Raw genomic sequence first — 27,025 nt, 5'->3', positions numbered from 1 at the left:
TAGATGGACTTCCCTGGTGGCTCAGATGGTAAAGCGTCTGTCTACAATGCGGGAGACCTGGGTTCGATCCCTGGGTCGGAAAGATTCCCTGGAGAAGGAAATGGCAACCCACTCCAGTACTCTTGCCTAGAAAATGCCATGGATGGAGGAGCCTGGTGCAGGCTACTGTCCATGGGGTCGCAAAGAGTCGGACACGACTGAGCAACTTCACTTTCACTTTCAGACTTTAATAGGGAAATTATCCTAGATTATCTGCCTTCAGTTCAGTTCAGTCGCTCAGTCGTGTCCGTCCCTTTTGCGACCCTATGGACCACAGCACGCCAGGCTTTCCTGTCCATCACCAACTCCTGGAGCTTGCTCAAACTCATGTCCATCCAGTTGGTGATGCCATCCAACCATCTCATCCTCTGTTGTCCCCTTCTCCCGCTTTCAGTCTTTCCCAGCATCAGGGTCTTTTCCAATGAATCAGTTCTTCCCATTAGGTGGTCAAAGTGTTGGAACTTCAGCATCAGTCCTTCCAGTGAATATTCAGGACTGATTATCTGCCTTGGCCCAGTGTAATCGTGAGGAAGAGGAAGGCAGAAAAGCCAGAGAGAAACATGGAGAGAGAAGGCAGAGAGCAGTGCTGAGGACCCCACTGGCCTTCACGGGCTTTAGGGATGGAGGAAGGGGTCCCAGGAAATAGATTTATTCTCCCTTGGAGCTTCCAAAAGGAATGTGGCCCTGCCGACATGGATCTCAGCTTGGTGAGACTTCAGTTCAGACTGACCTCGAGAACCGTGAGACCATGAATGTGGGTTGTTTTATTTCTATTTATTTGGCCATGCCACATGGCTTGTGGTTTCTTCATTCCTCCACCAGGGATTGAAGCCGGGGCTTTAGCAGTGATAGCAGTGAGTCCTAACCGCTGGACCACCTGGCAATTCCCTGTGGGTTGTTTTATTTACTTTTTATCAAGTATTTTAATTGATTTTTTATTTTAAAAAGTATTTATTTGGCTGTGCCAGGAGTCAGTTGCAGCACGTGGGATCTTTGATCTTCCTTGCAGCACTTGAGATCTTAGTTCCCCAACTAGGGACTGAATCTGTGCCCCCTGAATTGGGAGCATGGAGTCTTAACCACTGGACTGCCAGGTAAGTCCTTCTTCATGCATATTTAACAAAAAACAAATATGCAGCCTATAATCAACTCCCAGACTGTAATTAACACACTCTCATTATTTGATAACATAAACCACCCCACAGTTTGCTGGAAATGGATTTTATTAATAATAAGTCACATGATGAGATGGTTGGATGGCATCGCCGGCTCAATGGACATGAGTTTGAGCAAACTCCGGGAGACAGTGAAGGACAGGGAAGCCTGGAGTGCTGCAGTCCACGACTTAGCAACAGAACAACAATAACAAAGTTTGCTGGAAATTGATTTTAATAAGTCACATGATACAAAAGGATAGGAACATTCAAAGGGCACTTAGTGAAACACTGCTTTGTCCCACAAGGGCAGAGAGAAAAAGTTAAGGCACAATGGATGCTCAGAAAACAGGAAGAGGAGGCTGAAGAGTCAAAACAAGTAATCTGTGTACACACACACACCCATCACGTCCCTCAGGCCCCTCAATCTGTCAGATAAGAATTCACTTGGCATCAAAACAGTGCATGGGAGCAGATAACCAGAGGGCTAGGAGCCGGAGGGGCTGGGAGCCAATGAGGTCTCCAGCAGAGATGAGATGTCCTCTAGCTGGGACATTTGCAAAGGCTGGAGACACCTATTCATTATGACAGATAACAAAGGCCCTACTGCTGGAGGGCAAGCCCCCCCCCCCCAAACATCTGGAGTGTTCAAGAGCCAACAAAGGGAGGAGGAGGTGAGTGGGCTCTGACATCCGGAGACAAGAGGTTCACATTCCCTTCCCCCCATTCTCCACCGGGAAGGAAAGACAAAGCAAACCCTGTGTCGGGCTGGATCTGCCTCCTTCCTGTGGAAAGTCCCCAGAAGCGCCCCAGTGGTGGTGGTGAGGGGGGTGACCGCCGAGAAAGAGCCCAAGGCTGAGAGGCCAGCTCTTCTGGGAGGAGGCAGGAGGCCATGGGAAGAGCCCCACCCAGGCCACATCCACCGCCCTACAAGGTCCCCGAGAAAGAACAGACCCCTCCCTGCCAGGGACTTCCCGTGCATGGGCCTAGGGCTGGATGAAACCTCAGTATCATCCTGGAAGGAGCGCCAGCAGCTCCGAGATGGTGGGGGCACCCTCGTGAGTAGCCTGAGTTTGCAGGCTTCATGGAACCAAAGCGGATCAAAAAAAGATCAAAACTGAAACTGGAAGCCTCAAGGGGGGTTGGGAGCTCCTCTGGGTGTGGAATGTGGGCCCGCGGGCTGGTGGGTCCACAGGGCAGCCACCTCCCAGCACAGTGACATCACCAAAGATCAGCAGGCTTGCTTTCCTGCTGGTCAGAGTCTCCTGCTTACAAAGGAGACCAGAGTGAGGGGCACAGGGGGCCCTCCAGTTCCATCGAACTGGAGAGGGTTCTGTGGGGGCCTCACTGTGGAGGCCCCGACCCTCTCCTCGCAGGGCCATGTCCCAGCCTGGCCACATGAGCTGGAATGTGGGGATGTGGTCACCAATGTCCAGGGAAAAAACCAAAGACACACATGCTCCTCTGGAGTGTCCTGAGCCCTACTGCTCAGCCACCTGCCAACCGAGGGACTTCAGAGCGGGGGATACTCTGTCTTGAGAGGGCACAAAGGCGAGTCCCTGGGTGGGAGGGGCTGGCTGGGGGCTAGTCAGATTGGTTCTGAGACTGCAGCGGAGCCCGGAGTCCAGGGACAGCAGGCAGGCTGCAAGAGGGTGCCTGCAGCAGCCCCCAGCCAGTTCTGCACACCCCAGCCCGGCACAGCAGCAGCTTGGCCACACACGGAGGCCGCCCTCCCCCCGGCACGCGCCTTCAGGCAGCACGATGCCCCCATGCTCTCCCGCCTGCACGGCGGCCCTCAGCCTTGCTCCAGGCTGTCGGCGGGCTGGACCACGGTGTAGCTCCCCTGGCCCAGGGACAGCTGCCGGCTGAAGAAGGATGTGGTGCGTTTCGGTTTCACCCGCTTGATCGTCTCACCTGTTGGGGGAACAAGAGGGACGCACTGAGGAGGGTGACCCCCCGGGGAGGGGCCCGGCCCCAGGGGAGCCCCTTCTGGAGCCTGTTCAGGCTGAGCTCCCCTCTTCACTCCCACCAGCTTCGTGAGCCTCAGCCCGACCCCCAACCCTCCCATAGTGAGAGGATCGGGGTTGGGGGGGGTGCCCAGTCTCCTATATCAGGTCACCAGGGTTTCCATTTGATGGTGGGCCTGCTGTGGTGTCTAAACCTGTTCGAAAAGAGACTGGAGAGGGGTACAAACATCCAGCTAAAAAGAACTCACAGGGATGTCCTGGATAGTATAAGGAATATGGTCAGTAATACTATAGTAACTCTGAATGGTGACAGATGACCAGACTCAGGAAGATCACTTCATAACGTATAAAAATACTGAATCACTATGGCAAAATCACTATATATACGAATATATAATATGTCAACTGTAGTTCAGTTCTGGAGTAGGAAAGGGCAGCCCACTCCAGTATTCTTGCCTGGAAAATTCCATGGTCAGAGGAGCCCGGCGGGGTGTAGTACATGGGGTCGCAAAGAGTCAGACATGACTGAGCACACACATCATTCAATTATAAAAAAGAAGAAAGAACAGACCAACATCACAAAATACCTATAATACATACCACTGGCTGAAAATGATCCTTGATGAAACAGACAGACTTTTTCTGGGGGAGGGAGGAGAGGGTGGTGCTTGTGGAATTTTAGTTCCCCAACCTGGGATCGAACCTGGCAGTAGAAGCCTGGAATCCTAACCAGTGGACTGCCAGGAAAGTCCCTAAAAAGACTTCTTAAAAGTTAAAAATTTCAAGCCAGGTGATCAAGGTCAACATCAAAAGTCACAAATCATGTTGATAATGCACCTTTGATATGACGTGGCAAAAATGGCACATTACCTCTGTGACCTTCCTCCCCCAAACCTTTCACTCTTGTCTAATAAGGAGAAAAACAGAAGAGAGATTCCAGTAAAGGGGCATCCTACAATATGCCTGACCAGTCCTCCTCAAGACTTCAAGGTCATCAAAACCAGGAAGGTCTGAGAAACTTGTCACAGCCAAGAGGAGCCTAAGGAGACACAACAGCCACATGAGGTGTGGTGTTCTGGATGGGACCATGCATCTGAAAGAGGATGTTAGGTAAGGTTAAAACTAAGGACTTCAGTTAATTTACTGCATCGTGTCAGTTCATTAATTCTAACAAACATACCGTATTAACATAATACGTTCATGTTAAAAAGCAAGTGACAGAAGAAAAACAGGCAACAGAAATAAATGGTAACGCATGATGAAAGTGAAAGTGGAGAGTGAAAAAGTTGGCTTAAAGCTCAACATTCAGAAAACGAAGATCATGGCATCTGATCCCATCACTTCATGGCAAATAGATGGGGAAACAGTGGAAACAGTGTCAGACTTTATTTTTTTGGGCTCCAAAATCACTGCAGATGGTGACTGCAGCCATGAAATTAAAAGACACTTACTTCTTGGAAGGAAAGTTATGACCAACCTAGATAGCATATTCAGAAGCAGAGACATTACTTTGCCAACAAAGGTTCATCTAGTCAAGGCTATGGTTTTTCCTGTGGTCATGTATGGATGTGAGAGTTGGACTGTGAAGAAGGCTGAGCGCTGAATTGATGCTTTTGAACTGTGGTGTTGGAGAAGACTCTTGAGAGTCCCTAGGACTGCAGGGAGATCCAACCAGTCCATTCTGAAGGAGATCAGCCCTGGGATTTCTTTGGAAGGAATGATGCTAAAGCTGAAACTCCAGTACTTTGGCCACCTCATGCGAAGAGTTGACTCATTGGAAAAGACCCTGATGCTGGGAAGGATTGGGGGCAGGAGGAGAAGGGGATGACAGAGGATGAGATGGCTGGATGGCATCACTGACTCGATAGACATGAGTCTGGGTGAACTCCGGGAGTTGGTGATGGACAGGGAGGCCTGGTGTGCTGTGATTCATGGGGTCGCAAACAGTCGGACACGACTTAGCGACTGAACTGAACTGAACTGATGAAGAAACTTGCACGGAAAAACGGCCCTGCTTCACCAGCATCCGAACACCAACTCTGATGAGCCCACAGCCCTCAGGGTGATAACACCTGTCATGGGTGAGGATGGAGAGGCACGTGCGTCCTTCTCACTGGGGGGGTACAGTGGCTGCACACTTTGACCTGGCAACCCTATTTCTAGTAATTTATCTCGAGGAAACAGTTATGGATTCCAGGTAAGGATTTGGTATGCTGTTTATAGTAGCTGATGAACTACAAATACAGTTGGCCCTTAGATAACAAGCGGGTTGAGATGCCAACCCTCTGTGCAGTCGAAAATCCAAGTATAACTTCTCGCTGGCCCTTCATAGACATGGTTCCGTCTCACCCACCAGTTCAATCAACTGCAGATCACGTGTGTATGTTTGTTAGTCGCTCAGTCGTGTCTTGCCTCTGCGATCCTATGGACGGTAGCCCGCCAGATTCCTCTGTCCATGGGATTCTCCAGGCAAGAATACTGAAATGGGCTGTCATTCTCTTCTGTAGGGGATCTTCCTGACCCAGGGATCAAAACTGCATCTCCTGCACTGCAGGCGGATTCTTTACCACTGAGCCAGCAGGCAAAGCATGCATTAGGGCACCTATGTCATCTTTACCAGCTGCACCGATTCCACAGGGTGTGTATCCGTCCTTCCTATACCCATAGCTTTAGTAACTAAGAACTACTAAAAACCAGTAGTTTCTAGTTTTTCATGTCTGGATATGCCTGTGGACACAGCAGTGAGGGGCTCTTACTGCTGGGGCCCCAGAGAGAAGCCTCCAACTCTCCATCAAACGATGGGATGCTCAAACCCAGCCCTTGTCCCCCGCCAGGTCCTGCCGGCTGGAAGCTAACTCATTGCATCTGGAACTGCTTCCCACTTCCAGAACTCCCCGTGGTGTGCATGTGCACACGTGTAGGTGTGTGTGCACAGCATGAGGTGGTCACTCACCCTCCTCCACGTAGTCGATGGTGGAGAGATGCTGGATGCGGCTGCACACCACGCTGCCCTGCCTCCGCAGCTGGGGGCGCTGGTGAGGGGGTGGTGAGGAGCCAGAGGCCGAGGTGGGGCCGGCCTCCTGGGAGGCGGCGGGCTCCGCAGCCTGGCTCAGCTCGATGCAGTACTCGATGAGGCTGCTCATCAGCTCGGCCTGGGGAGGAGAAGGGGCTGGTGTGAGGCCTGGGGGGCTCTCTATTACCTGCTACAGAGCGAGAGGATCCAGACCCACATGCCCTACCAGCTGGTGGGGGAGGCCGATGAGGAAACAAATACCTTTTACACAATAGAAGAAGGGGAGTCTGCTCTGTGAGCCAGGGGAGGCACCCCATTTGGGTTGACTTCAGGGGTCAGATTGTTGCTGTTTAATTGTGTGGTTGTGTCTGACTCTTGCGACCCCATGGACTGTAGCGCTCTAGGCGCCTCTGTCTATGGGATTTCTCGGGTAAGAATATTGGAGTGGGTTGCCATTTCCTCCTCCAGGGGATCTTCCCGAAAGAAAGGAGAGTGAAAAAGCTGGCTTGAAACTCATCATTAAAAAAATAAGATCATGGCATCCGGTCCCATCACTTAATGGCAAACAGATGGGGAAAAAGTGGAAGCAGCGACAGATTTTATTTTCTTGGGCTCCAAAATCACTACGGATGGTGATAGCAGCCACGAAATTAAGATGCTTGCTCCTTGGAAGGAAAGCTATGACAAACCCAGACAGTGTATTAAAAAGCAGAGACATCACTTTGCTGACAAAAGTCTGAATAGTTTGAAAAGCAATGGTTTTTCCAGTAGTCATGTATGGATGTGACAGCTGGATCATAAAGAAGGACCACAAAGAATTGATGCTTTTGAACTGTGGTGTTGGAAAAGACTCTTGAGAGTCCCTTGGACTGCAAGGAGATCAAACCAGTCCATCCTAAAGGGAATCAGTCCTGAATATTCATTGGAAGGACTGTGAAGCTCAAATACTTTGGCCACCTGATGTGAAGAATTGACTCATTGGAAAAGACCCTGATGCTGGGGAAGACTTAAGGCACGAGGAGAAGGGGGTGGTAGAGGATGGGGTGGTAGGAGAGCATCACCGACTCAGTGGACACGAATCTCAGCAAACTCCAGCAGAGAGTGAAGGACAGGGGAGCCTGGCTTGCTAAATAGTGAGGTCAGCTGAGTGGAGTAGGCGGTTCCCCTGAACACATTCCTGAAGCCTTCTCAACAGACTTGAACATCACACACATTGACATAAAAGGTGACATGACCAGATGTTAGAGGGCAGGGTCTGGGCACCTTAGGGCGGGGACAGCCAGGGCTGGCAGATCCACAGACAGAAAGTTGCCAGCAGGTGGCGTCGCCTAGGCAGGGCATGTTCAGGGAGCAGGACACAGCAAGGACTGGGGTAGACACAGGCTGGCCTTGGACCCCAAGATGAGAACCCGCTGGGGAGCAGGGTCAGAGGCCAAGGGGGCGGTCGGTGACTGCCTGCCCGATGGGGGGACCCGAGGCTGCTCCAGAGCAACACAAGCCGCCCTGAGGAGGGCAAGCAGGGCAGGAAACTGCATGGGAGGTCCGGGCCCCACACACCCTCCTCTCCTCCCTGAGGGAGCTGCACGGAGCTGAGCACACCAGGGCGCCCTCTGAGATCCTCCAACACAGGTCCTGAGGTTGGGGGAGGCTGCCATTACAGCTCAGCTGCCTCCAACAAAATGAAATATTCACTCAGGATAAGACTTCCATTTCTAGAAATGGAAGAGAACTTCCTTGACCTGATGAAGGGCATCTATGAAGAACGCACAGCCAACACCACGCTGACTTAGAGCAAGACTGAAGGCTTTCCCCTCAGGCCCAGGATGTCTGCTCACCCCGACTCACCAGGTGAGACCAGGGAGAGGCACGCAGCCTGCAAAGTTAGAACACAACTGCCCCCTTCACAGACGACGCTGAACAGCCCAGAGACAATCCCAAAGGAGCCTCAAAAAACCTGCTTTCAACGAGTGAGTTTCACAGGGTTATAGGATATGAGGAAAACAAAATCAACGGTGTTTCTATACGCCACAGCCAACAACTGGAAATTGAAATTAAAAAACGGTGTACCATCTCTGGCAGCACCAAACAAATAGGGAGGGGGATAAATCTAATAAAAGATAGATACGATATGTATGCTGAAAACCACAGAATGTTCGTGAAAGAAATCAAAGACATAAATGGAGATGTAAAATAAATGGACCAGGGGCTTCCCTGGTGGGTGAGTGGTAAAGAATACCCCTGCCAATGCAGGAGACACGGGTTCGATCCCTGATCCCGGAAGATCTCACGTGCCAAGGAGCAACTAAGCTGGTGTGCCACAACTACTGAGCCTGTGTCTAGAGCCCACGTGCCCCAACTACTGAAGCCCGTGCGCCTTAGAGCCCGTGCTCCACAGCAAGGGAAGCTATCGCAATGAGAAGCTCTATACCAAAACTCTGAAGTAGCCACCGCTCGCCACAACTAGAGAAAAGCCCGTGCAGCAATGAAGACCCAGTACAAAGTCAAAGTCGTGTATTTGACTCTTTGCGACCCCATGGACTGTAGCTTGCCAGCCTCCTCTGTCCATGGAATTCTCCAGGCAAGAATACTGCAGTGGGTTGCCATTCCCTTCACTAGGGGATCTTCCTGACCCAGGGATCAAACCTGGGTCTCCTGCATTGTAGGCAAATTCTTTACTGTCTTGAGCCACCAAAAAAGCCAAAAATAAATAAATAAAATAATTTTTAAAATGTCATTTAAAATAAATGGACTGGAAGATTTAAAAACATCTCTTCAAAAGACACTTTTAAGAAAATAAAAAGTTGTAGACAAAGTTATAGATTTTGTCAAGTTATTAGACAAAACATTTGTAAAATATTTATCTGATAAGGGACTGGTATGCAGAACATATAATGAACTCCTATAGCTCACTAAGAAAACAAATAAGCCAATTCAGGAACTTCCCTGGTGACACGAGGGATCAGAACCTGCCTGCCAATGCAGGGGACACGGGTTCGATCCCTGGTCCAGGAAGACTCCACGTGCTGCAGAGCAACTAAGCCCGCGCTGCAGCGACGAGCCTGTGCCGCGACCGCTGCAGCCCCTAGCGCCTGGAGCCCTTGCTGCTCTGCAACGAGAGAGGCCATCGCAACAAGGAGCCAGAGCCCCGCCATGAGGAGTAGCCCCCACTTGCTGCAACTAGAGAAAGCCTGCACAAAAAGCAATGAATACCCAGCACGGTCAGAAATAAAACACATAAATAAAACTATGTTACAAATTTCCCGATTTTAACCAAGTGGAGAAATGATTTGAACAGACATTCCATCAAAGACCTACAGATAACAAATAAACACACAGAAGGATAATCAACATCATAAGTCACAATGAAAATGCAAGCGACAGCCACACTGACCTGTCACTACCGCAGTCATTACAATGGCAAACCAACCAACAACACTGACACCACCAAGCGCTGAGCAAGGATGCGGAGCCCTGGACTCAGACGCGGCTGGAGGGACTGCAGGATGGCACAGTCCCTTTGGAAGACGGTTTGGTAGCTTCCAGTAAGGCTGTTCTGATACAACCCAGTAACCCCACTCCTAGGTATTCACACCAGAGAACTGAGGCATATGCCACCCAACAGCCTGCACACAAATGTCTAGAGCAGCTTTATTCACAGAAGTCCCAAACTGGAAATACCCTTCAGTGGGTAAAGAGTATCCGCCCAGTGGAACACTACTCAACAGTCAAAAGGGAAAAACCGGTACACTGTGAAATGCGGACCATCTCAGGGGCGTGAATCTTAGTGAAAGTGGCCAGGCTCAAAAGGCTGCAGAGTGTGTGTATGCTGCAGCGTTGGGTCGCTATTTGTTCATCTACCAGCTGACAGGCATTCGTGTGGTTTTCAGTTCTTTGGTTATGACACACAAGCTGTATGAACATCTTAGTGTAAGTCTGTGTGTGGACATATGTCCCTTTCTCCTGGGTAAATACGATAAGTGTGTTTATATGACATTCTGGAGAAAGCAAAACTCTAGGTACAGCTAAGAGGAGGTTATCAGATAGCAAGTGAAGAGATGAGTCTGAAGTCAGAAGAGATATGTATAAAACAGTTAAAAAAAAAAAAAGAGAGAAAAAACTCCAAAGAAAAATTGGCAGACTTCAACAAACAGGACATCCACATGGCAGATATATATGAGCCATCTATATATATATAAAGGTTGAGCATCATTATATATATATATAAAGGTGCTCAACCTCATTTGTGTGTGTGTATGTGGGGGGAATGCCAACTAAAATCACGTGGAGATTTGGGGGTGATGGAAATGCCCATAAAAAATGGGCAAAAGATGTGAAGAGGCGTTTCACTTCTAGGAAGATACGCGGACAGCAAACAAGCAGCTCTGTAGTTTGCCTGTGGTGGCGGTGGGTATGTGAACATGTTAAAACTCACCTCTCAAAACGGGTGCTTTTTATTGTAAATTATATCTCATAAAGTTGACTAGAAAGTAAAGAAAAAAAGCACGAGGAGATATCCCTCCTCAACCACCAGAGTGGCTGAAGGGACCAGTCGGCTCCTGGGCCTGAAGCTGGGCGTGCGCACAGAGGATACAGGCAGCATCTTCTGCCACAGTCAGAACTGAACACCCAAGGGCCCGTCAGCAATGGGACGGAAAAGTCAAGAGGGGCAAATTCATACGCGGGACTGCCCAGTGCAAGTGGGAGACCACGGCACTGGCACCTACAGTGGGGACGAGGATGGAGCCCCCGATACAGGGCTGAGCGCGAGACTGGGCAGAACAGAACGCGCCGTGGGGACCCTCTGCCGTAAAGCTCGAAGCCAGGCACAAAGACTCTGGGGTGACACAAGTCAGGATGCGGGGGTCCCTGGGTGGGAGGCACGGCTGGGAGGGGGATCGAGGAGGGGACTTCTTAATCTGAAAGGTGTTACATGGGTTTCTTTTTTAAATATATGATTTATTTAATTTTGGCTGCACTGGGTCTTCGCTGCTGCTTGGACTTTTCCCTAGTTGCGGTGAACGGGAGCTACTCTCCAGGCACGGGCTTCTCATCGCGGTGGCTTCTCTTGTTGCGGAGTGTGGGCTCAGCAGTTGTGGCACACGGGCTTTTGGTTGCTCCTCGGCCTGTGGAATCTTCCTGGACCAGGGACCGAACCTGTGTCCCCTACACTGGCAGGCAGATTCCCACCCATTGTCCACCCGGGAAGTCTGTTTCACGGGTTTCTTTTAGGAAATGTGTTGAGCCATATACACTTAGGAGCTGGGCACTTTTCTGTATGTATATTGTAATTCAATAGAGTGGAGACTTCCCTGGTGGTCCAGTGGTTAAGAATCTGTCTTGCCATGCAGGGGACACAGGTTCGATCCCTGGTCAGGAACTAAGATTCCACATGCTGCAGAGCAACTAGGCCCGTGCACTGCAAGCACTGAGGCTGTGTGCTCCGGAGTCCACACGCCGCAACCAGAGGATTCGTGTGCTGCGACGAAAGATCCCGCGTGACGTGACAAAGATCACGTGTGCCGCAGTTAGGACCCAATGTAGCCGAATGAGCATATTTTTAAAAAGAAAAGGACGTTTGAGATTTAGAAAAAAAAAAAACTGTGCTAAAGAAATAAAAGAGAACATTTAGATTAAAAAAAAGAGACCTGGGTAATTCCCTGGTGTTCCAGTGGTTGGGACTCTGCTTTCATCACTCAGGGCCCAAGTCTGATCCCCGGTCAGGGAACTAGAATTCCACAGGCTCCAGTGTGACAAAAAAAAAAAGTCTAGGCCAGTAATAAGCGGGGGCAGAGGGAGCAGAGTGGCCAGGAGGGGTGAGAGGCTCAAGGTGGCGGCAGGAAGGGCCGTGTGCTTGCACCGATGGGGAGTCCCTGGAGCGTATCTCTGTGCTTGGGCAGGGCAGCACCGAGGCACACAGTCCTGGAAGGGCCCTCGGCCGTGACCAAGGTGGGAGGAGAAGGGGCAGGGGTGGAGTTTGGGGTGGGAAGACAGGGTGCTGAGCACACAAGAGTGAAACAAAGGCACGCTGGTCACACAGCGCTGGGCAGCCCCCCACCAACCACTGCCCCAGCTGCCCCACCACCTGGCTAGGCCTTCCCAACCCTCAAGGGTGGCTCCTGGTCGGCAGCAGTCAGCTCCGTGGTGTCCAGGCCCTCAGCAGCCCTCTCACCTCTTTGCTAGCCAGGCTGAGACCTCCAATAACCTGAGGCCCCTAAGTCCACCCTCTCCACGCCCATCCCCGGGATGCAGGCAGCACCCACCCCTACCTGCTTGGAATAGATCTTGAGGAGTTTGTTGACCGGTGTGCCCTCGTTGTCGCCGTCGAACTCCAGCCACAGCACAGACTCCTCCTCCTCGGGGGAGGTATGGTCCCAGGACAGCTCCTGGAAGCGCAGGCCCAGCAGGACGTGCTGGCCAGCGGGAGACAGAGCTTGGACTCCTCTGGGCTGAGGCCCATTGCCCTGCCCCATCCCCGAGGGCATCACTAGGAGGGCACACCTGGCCAGGCTAATATTTACCTCCAAGGCTGAGCTGAAACTCACGTATGAGTTTCTCTCTGGAGAGGAATCCCCGCTCCCATCAGACCCTCAAGGAGGGCTGTGGTCCAGGAACTGAGACCCCGTAACCCACAGCCCTTCTCATCAGTGGGACAAGCCCCTGAGAGTTGGGATGGGGGGCAGGGGAGACCCTCCTTCCCCAGAGATCAGCTGGGTGGCATCTCGGCAGGAGGTGCAGCTGGACCCGGCATGTTGGGGAGCAGGTGCCCAGGAAGGGCTGGGGTCCCTCTCTGGGAACCACCAGAAGTACCCCCAAAACTTGTCTGCTGGCATGGGAGGGACTCCCGCTCAGGTGCATAGAAGCCCCCAGGGCGGGCTGTCGACACCACTTCTACACGGACTGAGACAACCAGCGGAGACAGCCAGCGCCAAAAGCAGGAGGCAGAGCAAGACTCCGACAGCCAGGAGGGCTCCCAATCATGGAGTTTTTCCAGAAAACCACCAGTGTGCAGCCATTGGTCAGGCAGAGCAGCCAGGCCCTGCCAAGCACTCTCCACCAGCTGCAGCCCCTTCCCCTGGTCACCTCCATGCCCTGCAGGCTGGGCAGGAAAGCTGACCCACAGTAGGCTCAGCAAAGCCCCCAGAATGACAGTGGAAGCCCCAGAGACATCTGAGAGAGGGAGGCCAGAAAGGCTGCCCACCCTGCCCCGAGGCCAACCACAGGCCCCAGGGAACCAGGAAGGCCTGGGTAAGGACCCCACTGCCCACCTCTCCACTGAGGCTCCCGCTCCAGGTGCCGCCTGGAGGAGCAGGACGTACCTTCTCTCTGCAGTCGATGACATGCACGCCATCCAGGCTGATGGCCACAGACACTGGCTTGCGCCCGCCCCGGTGCAGAAAGCCCTGGGCCGGCTTGTCAATCTCGCCGTGGAAGAAGGCACACCTGGGGCGGGAAGCTGGGGTTAGTCTGTCCCCTCCAGCACCAAGAACAAGGCCAGGGTCGGGGTTCACCCACCAGTGAGTGCACCGGCCAGGCCCTGTCCCAGGCACCTGAGATGCTTACGCTGTTTGGGTGACTAAAGGTTAAGTGGAAACCCATCCCAGGGAGGGAGGAACAGAGGAGGTGGGCGAGAGGGAGGCTTTGTGGAGGTGTGGCCTCTGAGCTGATTGGGCAGGATAGGAGGGCTGGAATAGATAGGACAGGAGGGGAACTGGGTGGCTCACAGAGAGCTGGGCACCATGGGCAGAAGGCAGAGCATGAACACAGGTGTCAGACAGAGTGAGTGATGTTCCAGGAATGGCCAGGAGCCCGAGAGCTCAGAGATGGGAGCTGAAGCTGCTGGAGGCTGGGAGAGCCTGGGGGCTGAGGCTGCCCACCGTCCCCCGACGGGCTGCTCAGGCAGGGAAGCCACTTCAGGACTTGACGCTGACAAAGGGAAAGGGGCAGGGGCCTTGGGACACGCAGGCACTGAGCTGCCACCCTCTCCCTCCGGCCCCCTCGTGGCCTGTCGCACTCCGGCTGCCCTGGGCCCTCACCCCTGGCTAAGCCAGTGAAAGCAAAGGTGTTAATCGCTCAGTCGTGTTCGACTCTTTGAGACCCTATGGACTGTAGCCCGCCAAGCTCCTCTGTCCATGATATTCTCCAGGCAAGAACACTGGAGTGGGTTGCCATGCCCTCCTCCAGGGGATCTTCCCAACCTAGGGATCAAACCCAGGTCTCTGGCAAAGCCAGAGCCTTAGTTAAATCCTGAAGCCCCAGGAGGGGAGCAGCACCGCCCTCGGCCTGAGCCTCGGCACTCTCTGGAGTGTGGCCACTGTCCTCACAGCTCATCCTGCCTGCCCACGGTCTGTTCTCTGATTCTACTGTTTGCTGTCTCTCTTGCCCCTAGAACAGCCTCTTCACGGGCAGGAAGGTGGTCTCTTTTGCTCACCGAGGGGTCTCTAGCACCTCAAGGGTGCTGGCACCCAGTAGGAACCCAAGAGCTAAGGGCTAGAAGTGCCTATGTGAACAAGAGCTGGCGGAAGGGGAGGTGGCAGGTCCACGGGCCACGTGACTGTAGCAGGAGAGAGGAGAGGACCTGCCCGGTGTCTGAGCTCGTGACAGGGGAACGGGAGGAAGAGTGTCCAGCCCGGGACCCGCGGAGCCTGAGGCGCTGGCATCTAGACGCACCTCGAGTGAGGACAGAGCTCAGTGGGGTTGGAGATGGGTTCACAGGCCGGGGAGGGACACAGCGCCCAGGGCTGTGGCCGCACTTGGGAGCTGCTCACCCGTAGAAGGGCAGCTCGTGGCACTTGAGGAGGTAGGCGCGGTAGTGGGGGCTCAGGGAGGCCTCGCGCTCGCCGTCACTGCCGGCCGCCTCCTGCACCCGGCGGTAGGCACTCAGCAGGCCCTGCTCGCCCGTCCCGGCCTTGGCCCCACGGCCCCGGAGAGCAGCGAAAAGCCCGTGGCCCCGCTTGCAGAGGTGGGCAGGGAGGAAGGAGTCCAGCTTCTCCCTGTGGAGGAAGGGACATGGGGCTGGGCTGAGGACGGCTCCGTGCCTGCGGGCTGGGAAGATGCCACGGTCCTGGGGTGTGGGGAGCATGGGGGGCGCCTGGACACAAGCCCCCAGAGAGCCCACTGCCCCTATCCCTGCAGCGCGCCTGGTTGGTGAGAGGCCAGAAGGCAAAGCCAGGAGACAAGATGAGAGCTGAAACCACGCCCACCCCAGAACCAGACTGTGACCAGAGGGTCTCGGGATCAAGTCTGTGTCATCAAGTCAGGAAGCTTTGGAATCCTAAGCCAGCAATTTTACAATCAAAAGATAGTGCAAATGACCTAGAGCTGGCGATGTTCTGTTCTGCTAAACACGGATGTTAAAAAAAATCACCACCAGCACAGGCTCATGAAGGAAAGGGCATTTTCAATCACACAGACTCAAGAATCCTGGAGTGACAGCACCGTGTCTCCCCCTCAGGCAGCCCTCCGACTGTGGCTGGGCGCCGCCCCTTCCAGTGGACCGCAGCTGGGGCTCGGGGCATGAGCGCCTCTCCAAGCCCGTTTCCCCATGTTTCAATGACAGGGATCCCTACTCATATAGATGGGTGCTGACACGTGCTTGGCACATGGCAGGGGCCGAACACACACAGTTGAGGTTGTCATTTTCACTGAAGAAGGGAGGAGGCTTTTGGAGGAGCAAGACTCCAGGCCACGGAGGGGGTGGCCAGCCCTGCGGCCCTGACACAGAAAGGAACATAATGCGGGGAGAGGCCTGGCCATAGAGCAGCAGGAGGAGGGGCGTCCAGGGGGCTGCCCCTCCACTTCTCAGGGCCACCCACATCTCTACTTCCAGCCACAGCTCCCCCTTGTCGTTTGGAAATCTGGCCTCCTACCCTCAGTCCATGGGGTCTGTGCAGGCTCATGGCGGGTCCAAGGGAGGATCTGGACCTCAGCCAATCAGTGTCCTGGCCACGCTGTCTCCTTTGGGTGGACCTGGGCCTAGCCGTCATCATGAGTCTCAGGACTCTGGTCACGTGAGGGATGAGGTCTCTTCTTGCCAACGTGCAACCACTGTGGCCACCTGGCCACTATGAGGCAAGAGCTTGCCTGAGTGAAAGCTGGTCCAGAGGACAAAGGGCTGGCCAAGGAGAGCGAGGACCGGGTCTGGTGGGTGGGAGGGACCCAGTCAGAGCCCCTGAACCTCAGTCACCCTCCACTGTCTCAGTTGTGTTCGACCTTTTGTGACCCCGTGGATTGTAAACCGCCAGGCTCCTCTGTCCATGGGACTCTCCAAGCAAGAATACTGGAGTGGGTTGCCATTTCCTTCTCCAGGGGATCTTCCTGACTCAGCGATCAAACCCGGGTCTCCATAATCTCCTGCACTGCAGGTGGATTCTCTACCCATCGAGCCACCTGGGAAGCCCTCAGTCACCCTGGGCCTGTCCATGTCCTGACAAAGTCCCTCAAGTCCAAACAGTCTGAGCTGGGTCTGCTGTCACCCGCAACAGGACCAGACATGCCATCACAAGAGCCGGGATTTCTATGGCTGCCAGCCTCAAGCCAGCTCAGCTGGGCGCGTTCAGGCTCCGCTGAGCTTGGGTGGCCCTGCTAGGCCCCAGCTGTTAGTCACCGGGCACAGGGCCCAACCTCTGCACATCCTTCCCCCCGCAACACAGCCATACACCGAAGGGCTGGTGTGGGGGGAACCCTGAGTCTAGGACAGGCTGTGTTTCAAGTACATCCTCATTGCAATTATTGCTAAACCTCAGGATTTGTCTACAGAGGTCAGAGGCAGGCCTGGTCTACTACCCGGGTAGACTCAATTGTCACAATCCCAGGCCCTGCCAATCAAAGAGCACAGTTTCTTGAAAGACAGCTGGGAAGCACAGACCAGCATGCTGGAGTGTCAGGAAATGGGGCCTCTTCCCTGGAGTTCAGGACTAAACAGGACAATCGGTGGCAACTGGGACTCAGAATGTGGTCAGTCCCCGGCGATGACTTCCAAGAGAACAAGCCCAGCTCCCTCTGACCTCAGACGGGGGCTGGGCTCCACCCTTGTGCACAAGTAGGGGTCCTCTCACGGGTATCACTTCACCTGTCTCCCACTGCCCAGGCCCCTCAGCCTAGAGCAGATGAGGAAGAGGAGGTCCAGAGAGGTGGGGTGACTCACTCAAGGTCACACAGCATCAGGGCCTCCTGACTCCAGGACGTGGCAAGACCACTTGGAACCAGGATTCCGAGACCAGGGGCTCCCCTCCATGGGCCCTCACCTCAGGGCGCAGGCGGTGGGCTGGCCAGGCTGGTAGGGCCCGAGCTGCACGCGGCACACCAGGGCACCCAGGGCCTCGCAGTCCTCCACGTCGCAGGGGTACCGGGAGGCCAGCACGTTGCCCTTGGCCTCCTCGTAGAGCAGCCGCAGGACCTCCTTGTCATGGATCTGCGAGCCGGTGTGGCAGGGAGGAATGGCTCAGTCCAGAGGGACACCCGTGTCCAGGGGCCAAGGGCCAAGGGAAGGCTGGATACCCTGGGGAGGTAGTACCGCATGGGGCTCCCTGACTCACCTGGAGCTCCCGCCGTTTGGGGAAAAACACGTTTCTCCGGAACTGTAGGGAAGGCTCATCTGGGGAGAGAGGAGGGGGTCACCGGCCGCCTTGCACAGCCACCCTGCCTTCCCCACTGAGTGACCCAGTCTCCTTAGTCTTGGGGGAGTCTTCTCCACCACCGCTCAGGAAACCCCAGAGCCGTCCAGAGATGTGTGGCTTATCTCGAGGTGCTCACTGTTCCCCTCAGCCCACCCTATCCTGGGCTCCCCTCCCCTGGGGGAGATGCCGGCCCTGCCCTCAGCGAGCGCAGCTCCACCTGCCAGGGGAGGTCTGGATGGGCCGGGAGGTCACACCCCAGACCCAGGTGGGCCCCCAAGCCAAGGACACACAGGCAGCAGCACTGACCCATGGCCACGTCGTCGTCCGGGGCGTCAGTGAATCGCAGCAGCAGCTCCTGCCACTGGCGGCCCAGCTTGTAGGGCTGGTGCTTGGGCTTCAGCTGCACCTCTGCGAGAGGAGAGGGAAAGCAGCCGTGAAGCCGTGAGCAGCGCAACTGCCCACGCTCACAGCAGCGATGCACTCAGGGCCAACGTTCACCAAACCATGTCAAGTGCTTTATAGCAACTGCCCTGGAATAACCCTACTCTCACTTCATCCACAGGGAAAACTGAGGCTCAGAGAGGTTAAGCTGTTTGTCCAAAGTCAAACAGCAAGTGAGAGGGGGTCAGGTTCCAGGCAGCCAGCCTGACTGTTCCCTACAGTGCCCAGGGTGGGCTATAGCCGAGAGGCTGAGGCAGACGGAAGGTGCTGGGGGTGGAGGTCCTGCTGCCCCTGGCACTACCTGGAAAGCAGAGCCCAAAGCTGGTGACAGGCTCAGAGGCCCAGGGAGCTGTTCTCCCTGCTCCAGGCCCTGCCTGGGCCTCTCCCTTGCCAGCCCCCACCCAAGCATGTCCCCTGGGGGCTCTGGGCTCCAGATGGCCTTACCCCAAGCCCCGGCAGCTCAGAGGACTCCCGTTATCAGTATGGGACCCTGGTCCCACACTTCCAGATGGGGCCTTCCTGCCTAGAGGTTGTCCCCTCAGCGAGACGGACTGTCCCTGGAGCCCTGTTCCACGCAGAGTAACAATGGCACTCAGAAGGTCAAACCCTCCCAAACATCCAGCTTGAAGGGTGGCTCCAGCAGGCAGCACCCCTCCCTGCCTCACAGCCCTGGGGCGTGGGTCACCACCACACCCACTCTGGGGGCGGACTGCGGCCAAGAGTCCTGAGGGCCCGCGTCAAAGCTGAAGTGGCCTTTCAGCCTTCCTGAACCCAGCCTGGGAACAGAGTGGGCGCTGACCCCGTGCTGGGGCCCCCTGGCCGGGGTGGTGCCCAGCATAACCCACTGGCCACACAGGCAGCCCATTCATGTTCTTGTGAGGGGGCAGATGGAATGCGACGAGGAGGGAGTGGGGGAGGAAGTCAGCTGGCCGACTGCAGGGACAGGAGCTGAAGGCCGGGCAGGGGCCACATGAAACCACCACCCCCAGATTTCCAGAGACACAAGCAGAGGGGCCCGCAGTCCTGCCCGATAGCCAGAGGGTGAAGGTGGGGCGGCTGAGCCGGGTGGGGAGCGGCAGAGAGAGACTGGTCAGCAGGAAGAGGGTGGGCGAGAGCAACAGCTGGGCAGGAAGCTCCCACCGGTGGGTGGGGGTGGGGAGACAGGCATTCCCCTTCCCACCAAGCCAGCATATCTTCCCTCCAGGGCAGAGGCACAAACTCCTGGGGGCCCAGGGACCAGGCACACCCTTCTGCCCCTGTTTCTCTACAAGGGAGAGTATCTAATCCCAGAACAAGCCTTGCCCTGGCACCAGTTGGAGCATCCTCTCACTGGCCCCTTTCCCAACCAAGTCAGCAGGCTAGTGGCCCTGTTCAGAGGCCCCAGGGGGCTCTCTGCAAGCCCGCCGCACATCCCCCAGGCCTGAGGGCTGGAGAGCCCCCACTGCCCTCACTCTTGCTACGCTCCCACCTTGGGATCTCAGCCTGAAAAAGCAGGACAAGGTGATCAGAAACCGGGCAGGGCTGGAGGGTCCCTGCAGAGAAGCTGGGTTCCCACTCATCATCCGTGCTCTTTAAAGTCTCACCCTTGGGGTGGCTGCGTCCTGGGGCAGGTCCCACCTTCCTCCCAGCCTCCAAAGAGCAGGGTGCAGTTCAAAGAGGCTGGTTGGGGGCCCACCCAGGCTTCTGTTCCGATCTCTGTCCCACCACTCAATGCCCCCGCTGCTCCAAACCTCAATTTCCTCATCAGTATGACCAGGCTGGGCCATGAGGATAAGGTGAAATTCTACTTGCAAAATGCCAGCTCAGGTTGTGGCATGGACCATGTGCTCTGTGAACGTGCACAGCTCCCTCTCTGTCCCCCATCCCACTCCTCCTGATGATCAGGCTCCAGCCGCCCTGAGGTAAGGGGCAGGCACGGCCTCTTCTCTGCCACCAGCATCAAGAAAGGAGACGGGGGCAGAGAAGCCAGGCATCATTCCAAGGCTCTGGGTCCTGGAAGGCATGGGTGGCTCCAGGACACATGTGAGTCCCACCTTTCCCTGATGTAGAGTGGCCAGAGGTTCTAGAAGCTGCCCCCTCCTCCCCTGCCTGTGCCCTTCCAGCCCCCCGACCTGGGCTTCTCAGTGCCAAGCCTTACCCAGCAGAGGGGAGACAAGCCAGAGTGCAAAGGCGTCCAGGGCGATGTCTGGAAGCTGTAGGACCTCGCGGATGGCCCGATGCAGCTCGTGGGCGCTGAGTGAGGGCAGGTTCTCCACGGCCAGGGGCACCATCGAATCATCCGCCAGGTACACCAGCACGTCGGCTGCTGCAGTGAGGGCCGGACAAGGTCAGCTGAGCCAGCTGGCACAGGCGTGCCATCTAAGCATCTTCCATTCCCCTGCTAGGGTTGGACCCTGTAACCCTTGGGGTGACCAAGGCTACACTCCAGAGGCAGAGCCCCAGCATCCCCGAAGGACACTGTGAAGAGTGCTTGTTAGCTCCATGCTGTCAACACAGAGGCCCCAGGTTCAATCCCTGGTCAGGGAGCTAGATCCCACGTACCTCAACTAAGAGTTCACATGCAGCAACTAAAGATCCTGCACATGGCAACTAAGCCACAGTGCAGCTGAAATAAATGCATAATTTTTTTTTTAAGTCTGTTAGGACTTGCTGGAGACCTTCAAACCACCCAGGAAGACTGCAACTCTGGCCCAGGAATCAGCCTTGTCCCACCCTAAACCTCCAAAGTTTCAAACTGGGGCTGGCTGCTTCACCGGCAACACACTCCCCCTGCAGCCCCAAGGACTCTGCTGTGCTTCTCCCCTGAAAGAGAACATTCCACAGGTGGGACTGGGGCAGAGAGACTGAACCCATCCTGAGGTTACAGCAGTTAGTAAATCAAGCAAGGAGGAAGAGAGCTGGTGACAAGCTATTACCTTAAACAAGCCACTACCTCTCTCTGGCCCAAGCTAACGTGGGGACAGAGGAATCCCAAGGCCACCCCGCGGTATAGCAAGTTTCAGGGCTCAGCCTCCTTAGGATTCTTCAGGCCTCAGGACTCAACACAATGGCCTTTCAGAAGGACTTAAGTCTTAAACAGGCCAGCTGAGGTACAACCCTGAAAGCTGAGTGTTCCCTGGTGACAGCCTATGGATGCCTGTTTGGAGCCTGGAGCCCAAAGGAGACCCTTGGAAGGGCAGCTAGATTCAAATCTCCATCACTGGAACCACAGGCACTGTGAAGAAGCCCTGAGGGCTCCAATCCTGCCTGGCCTCCGGCTGGCTGACTGGCTTCAGCAAGTCAGTGCATCACACGCCTCAGGCACCAAGTAGGGCTAATTCCTATCCCCCACTACCCATCACCCTCTACCCCACCCAGAGCTTCTGTGAATCAAATGAGGTGAAGCCTGCGAAACACATAGGTATAGTTTATTACTAACACAAATGAAGGTGCTTTTTGGATCCCCAGTCTGTTAGGCTCTAACAGTCACTTTCTTGAGAGATCATAAAATAATGTTCAGTTCAGTCAGTTCAGCTCAGTCGTATCGACTCTTTGCGACACCATGGTCTGCAGCACGCCAGGAGGCTGAAATTCAGAGGGACGTCTAGGGCAGTAAAGGCTCCAGTGTCCTGTACTTAACCTCTCTAGGGCCCAATTTTCTTCCTACAAAATGTAAATAACAGAGAAAGTGAATTTGTCACTTTTCATTCATGAGATTTTATGTGAATTTCACAGCTACCTAAGGTTTTACAAGTGAGGAAGATCTACAAGTGAGTACCCAACTCTGCAAGTAGCCTAGTGTGACAGAGCCCAGGTCCTCGGACTGACTTGTCACTTTTCCACATCCCAACAGACCTTACTTGTTAATTAATAAATAAAATTCTCTTCAATGACAGAGATGATGAGCCAGGGCCACTTCCTCAGGGCTGGAACCCTAGGAAGTTACGGCGGGGTGGGGACTGGGGTCAGGGACCCACCTCGGGCTCCCACGGAGGACACACTGCTTCGATGGGACCGATCAGCTGGGCCGGGCTGCCCGGTACTGTCTTCTGGCCCGTCCATCTGCAGAGGAAAAGAGAAAAAGTTGTTCCTGGAGGGTACAAGGATGGGGGTGCTGGGAAGCCCTTCAAGCTGTCACTGAGCAAGGAAGGGGTTCAGAGCTATCTACGAAGGTGAACACCAGGGCTGAAGGCACAGGTGTGCAGACTAGCGGGGTGAGGGACTGCGGGGGGCGGGTTCCTCAGTCAACTTTAGATCGGGGCCGTGGTGGTCAGGAGAAGGGTCAAGCTCGGCTCGCCGAGATGCCCAGGCACGACCCTGCAACACCCCTGTCCCGGGCGGAGGCCCGTGCAGGGCGTCGCCGCTCTCTCACCTCGCAGGAACGCAGCGCCCGCTGCCTCAGTCCAGGTTCCTGCCCTGACCCGGGCCCCCAGGTGCCGCTCCGACCTCACCGCCAGCGGAGACGCAGGATCCCGCCCGCGCCCGGGTTCCCGGGGCTGCGACGCGGAAGCCGGGGCGGAGGAAGCGCGGCGCGCACGGCCCCGCCTCTTCGGGCCGCGCGAGCCAATCGGAGCCCGGGGCCGCCGCGCACGCGCCCTGCCTCCCGCCCGCGCGCGCACGCCCCTTGCAGGCTCGCGTTTATCCCGGCCGCCCGCCTAAGGCTCCTGGTGGCCGACTGAAGAAACTGCCCCGCCACCTACCAGAGTAACTGGGGGGCCCGTGATCCCCACACACAGGCCCCCTCTGTTGGCCTGTAGCAGAATGTGGCGAAGGTTCAAGGAAATAGGGAATGGGGGCGCGAGCTCTGGCGCTCACACGCGTGTGACTTTGGGCTAGTCCCCTCACTTCTGAAAGGGAGATGCTTCGTGGGGACGTGTCCCGGAGCCACACTGTGCTGGGTGCTGGGTGCTGGGTAAAGGTGATGCTGGCAACCTGCTGTACCGCAGTGCCTCGAGGCCGGGAGTGGGGATGAGGTGGTCAGTTCCCCACAGTGGTCAGGAACTGGGGTACCTGTCTTGACTATTCCAGACAAGTCCTTTCCCCTCGGGTCCCCAGTTACCCCTTCTGTCAGACGAAGACATTGGATTCGATGACCTCCAAAGATCCTCAGATTACCTGTCAGGAATCCAGGCTGGGCACTCTTGTTAATCCAGGGAGCAGTCACATGAGCCTTCACTATCTTAGACACACATCCTGGGACACCTTGCAGCATTCCCAGGCTGGGTAGAGGGGTTGGGGCCCAGAGGAGGCAGGTGTGAAAGCACCTATCCCCAGGGTCATGTCACCAACGTGTCCTGGCAAGGCCAGCATGTGTGTGCCTGGCATGTAGATCTCAGAAAAAACAGGTCCATGGATCGCCTTCCTGAGACAGAGAAGCCAGAGATTGTTCCAAATGACAGCAATGGGCTGGGTGATCAGGAGGTGGGGTGAGGGGTGGAGGGTAGAGGGCTCACCTGCCCTGATTGCAGCGTGTTGGAAGGCAGCTCCAGCCTAACACAATCCAAGTCTCAATATTTGAAACAGCTCTCTGCCTAGCCTCCAGGACCCAGGTTGCCCCACGATTGGCCCATTACATCTTGTCTTCCTTCCCAACATGACCTAAGGACTCAGGGAAGTTCAGATGTGAACAGTGGGAAGCGGCACCCGCCTCCAGGTTCCCAGCTCTGGGATGGGACACAATGGCTCGGTGTCTTCCCTAAACTGGCTGGGGTAAAGTGCAAACACAGTTCAGTATGTTGAGTGCTTACTGTGGTGTCGGGCTTGGGCTGGGGCAGGACGTGGAGACCTCGGTGAAACAAGGCTCCTGCCCTCGGAAAGGTTATGTTATGGTTTCACTGGGGTGGGGGGGGGGGTGGAGGGAGAGAGGAGAGAGAACACTGAGAAAGATGCATGTTTTTTTTTGTTTTTGCATTAAAAATTTTTTAAAATTGAAGTATAGTTGATTTACAATGTTGTGTTTATTTATTTATTTTAAAAATGTTGGCTGTGGCATGCTGGATATAGTTCCCTAACTAGGGATTGAATCCATACCCTCTGCATAGGAAGGCAGAATCTTTACCACTGAACTGCCAGGGAAGTCCCAAGTTGCGCCACCTGGGAAGCCCTTAAAGCCCCATAAAGTGACAGAAATGCCATAAGAGCTATAAAATGTCAAAAGCAGGAAGAACAAGGTCCTCAATTCCTGAGCACCTACTGCGTGCTAGGCCCTTTCATGTGTGTTTCCTCATGTCAACCTCAGGGACGACCCTGTGAGTGCTGATAAGAATAATGGTAGCTGCTATTTGTGGAGCATAGAAAACGTGCCAGATCCTTTTCTAAGTGCTATAATCTTTCTCAGACATTAAGAGGTGAGCATCAGATTTCCATTTCATGAGAAAACAGGATCAGCAGGTTCAATAACAAAGCTGATGTCTGGCAGTATGTGTGGTGGTGGTGGTGAAGCGACGAACCCAGGTCCGGCGAGGAGGGGAGCTGGAAGAGATTCCTAAAAGCATTCCAGGTAGTGAGAACTGCAGGAGCATAGTTAGGACACCAGGGAAGGCCTGAGCAAACAGCACAGCAGGTGGGAAGGTGGGGTGGCACCCAGTGGGGGTCAGGGATGGCATGAACACCAGGAATAGAAGTATGTGGGGGGGGGCACGGAGGGGGTTGTTGGCAGGCAGTGAAGCCATTTTGGAGGTTGTGAGCTAGAGAATGTCAAGACCTGAGCTCTGCTTTGCCAGGCCGAGGGTTAACCTGGTAGACCTTGCTGGAGAATTGGAGAAGAGCTAGCCGGGCGTGGGGTTGCCCTTCTGTAAGGCTCTGGGGAGTGGTCTCCCTTGAGCTGGGGGCGTGTGGTAGGCTTAGGGGACAGACTGGGGCCCATTCTGAAGAGACAGGCAGCCTGATGGCCTTTACAGCCAAGAAGCCTGGGACTCAGCTATCTGCTGGGCTGGTCCCTGACTTTTGCAAACAGTAAAGGCCCACAGAGGGATTGCCCAGCATCACTCAGGAGAGAACAAGCTGCAAAACTAGGATTACAGCTTAGCCATCGTGAGGGACCAGGGCTCGGGAAGGTCTTTGGGGGCAGCCCAAAGAGCCCAGGATAGTTCCAGGGGGAGGAGGTCAGAGGTTCTGCTCCCACCCACGAGTAAGTGGTGGTGGGGGATGCGTTCTGCTTTGGCAGCTGTGGGAGAGGAGAAGCACCATCAGGACTGATCCTTGGGCTGGTGGGAAACTAAGAGCTGGAGGAGACCTGGAGGAGCAGGTAGGGGGTGTTTGGGAACTGTACATTCTTTGGGGCCCTTTGGAAATGGGGAGAGAGAACTGGAGACCCAGGGCTCTCTAATGCTCTTCCCTGACTTGTCCGCTCATTCATATCTCATTCATTGCCTACTCTGTACCACGCATAGTTCTAAGCCTTTAAGATAACATGAGGGAACAAAACAGCCAGAGATACCTGCCCAGACAGACAAGTTAATTGCTTGGTGTGTCAGAAGGTGATGAGTGAAAGAGAAGGTTGGGCTAGGGAAGGGGCACCGGGAACGCTGGGCAGGTGGGGCAGACGACAGCGGTCACCGAGCCAGTCAGGGCGGGCTCACTGTGTAGGCGATGTCTGAGCCCATCGAGAGGAAGCCAACTGGAGGAGGGAGCAGCGGTGTGGGCCATTGCAGGGTGTGGAGCAGGGGAGAGACATGGTCTACTTCAATTTCAGTTGCATTATCGGGCTGCTGGTGAAGGACAGGCAGGAAGGGGAAGTGGAAGGGATGGGGCGGGGGCAGAGAGGCCAGCTGCGGGGAGGTATTCAAGTGGCTGTGATGGTGGTCTGGGGCCAGGGCAGAAGCAATGGGGGAGCCGGCAAGAGATTGGATTCAGGGGTCTGTTTTGGAGGTACTATGAATGCGTTTCCTCATGGAAAGGTGGTGAGGTAGAGAGAAAGGGAGGTGTCCAGGCAATTCCAGGGGTTGGGGCTGCTTTGGGGCCATCACAGCTTTCTCTGAGCAGTGACACCTGAGCCTGAGGTCTCCGTGCCCTTGAGAGAAGACCCCTTTCTCCTCAACCTCCACCCCAAGGCCCCAATTGCCCAACATTCCTGAGAATAGAAATCGGAGAGAATATTTCATGTTTGTCAATGTGAAGCCCGTGTTCCATTGGAGTGCCCCCATGCTCTCCTAATGCCATATTCCTCCGGGCTTGCAGCCAAACTTGCAGTCAGCACCTTGCCTGCATCCGGGCATACCTCATAGGAATACATGTGAGATTAACAGACAATCAGAAACATGATCCTGCATGATGTGGTCCTGAACGGGGACACTGACAAAAGGAATGTTCACTTACTGAGGTGTGGGGGAGTCACTCTGGCTTATACATGAGTTAACTTGAATTTGATGCTAACTAAAACAGCCTGTTTGTGGCCTATCAAACATACACTGTAGATCTGCTTTAATTATTGACCAGAAGTAAAGAACATCCATGTTAAGGGACTTCCCTGGCAGTCTAGCAGTTAAGACTCTGGGCTTCCACTGCAGGGGACGTGGTTTCGATCCCTGATCAGGGAACTAAGATCCCACATACTGGGCAGCCGGAAAAAAAAACAAAAAAAAAGAATGTCCATCTTAAAAATAAAGATGAACTGCCGCTCTTCCTGGGACACCAACACAGGTGCTCCCTCAGTGATGACACCCTTCCCAGGCACCAAGGCCATACTGCCTTGCCGTGTTTGTGCTGATTTGTTTTTCTGAAACTTTGAAGGAATATATCACTGATTCGCTTGATGTTCTTTTCCTTGTCCTTGTTGTTCAGTCACTAAGTCTTGTCTGACTCTTTGCGACCTCATGA

General features: G+C 54.8%; 1 protein-coding gene across 2 annotated transcripts; it reads right to left on the bottom strand.

Moving 5' to 3' along the window:
- Window positions 1–1,410: 1,410 nt before the first annotated feature.
- FRMD8 (FERM domain containing 8) lies at window positions 1,411–22,671 on the bottom strand. 2 transcript variants are annotated; one of them, XM_061406938.1, is made up of 11 exons: window positions 22,581–22,671; window positions 22,186–22,270; window positions 20,367–20,534; window positions 18,095–18,196; window positions 17,708–17,766; window positions 17,417–17,583; window positions 14,939–15,163; window positions 13,490–13,613; window positions 12,440–12,583; window positions 6,114–6,312; window positions 1,411–3,107 (listed from the first exon to the last, which is right to left on the bottom strand). In XM_061406938.1, exons 2-11 carry the CDS (start codon window positions 22,268–22,270, stop codon window positions 2,989–2,991), a joined length of 1,392 nt encoding a protein of 463 aa, XP_061262922.1. In that variant the 5' UTR covers window positions 22,581–22,671; the 3' UTR covers window positions 1,411–2,988. The 2 variants fall into 2 exon arrangements, with proteins under 2 accessions (XP_061262922.1, XP_061262923.1); XM_061406939.1 differs by lacking the exons at window positions 22,186–22,270; window positions 22,581–22,671 and adding an exon at window positions 21,648–21,736.
- Window positions 22,672–27,025: the final 4,354 nt, after the last annotated feature.

Source organism: Bos javanicus, chromosome 29 (genome assembly GCF_032452875.1).
Source record: "Bos javanicus breed banteng chromosome 29, ARS-OSU_banteng_1.0, whole genome shotgun sequence".
In the NCBI taxonomy this organism is placed as follows: Eukaryota; Metazoa; Chordata; class Mammalia; order Artiodactyla; family Bovidae; genus Bos; species Bos javanicus.
Note: the sequence above shows the minus strand (reverse complement) of the source record. Positions and strands in the feature narration are given on the sequence as shown.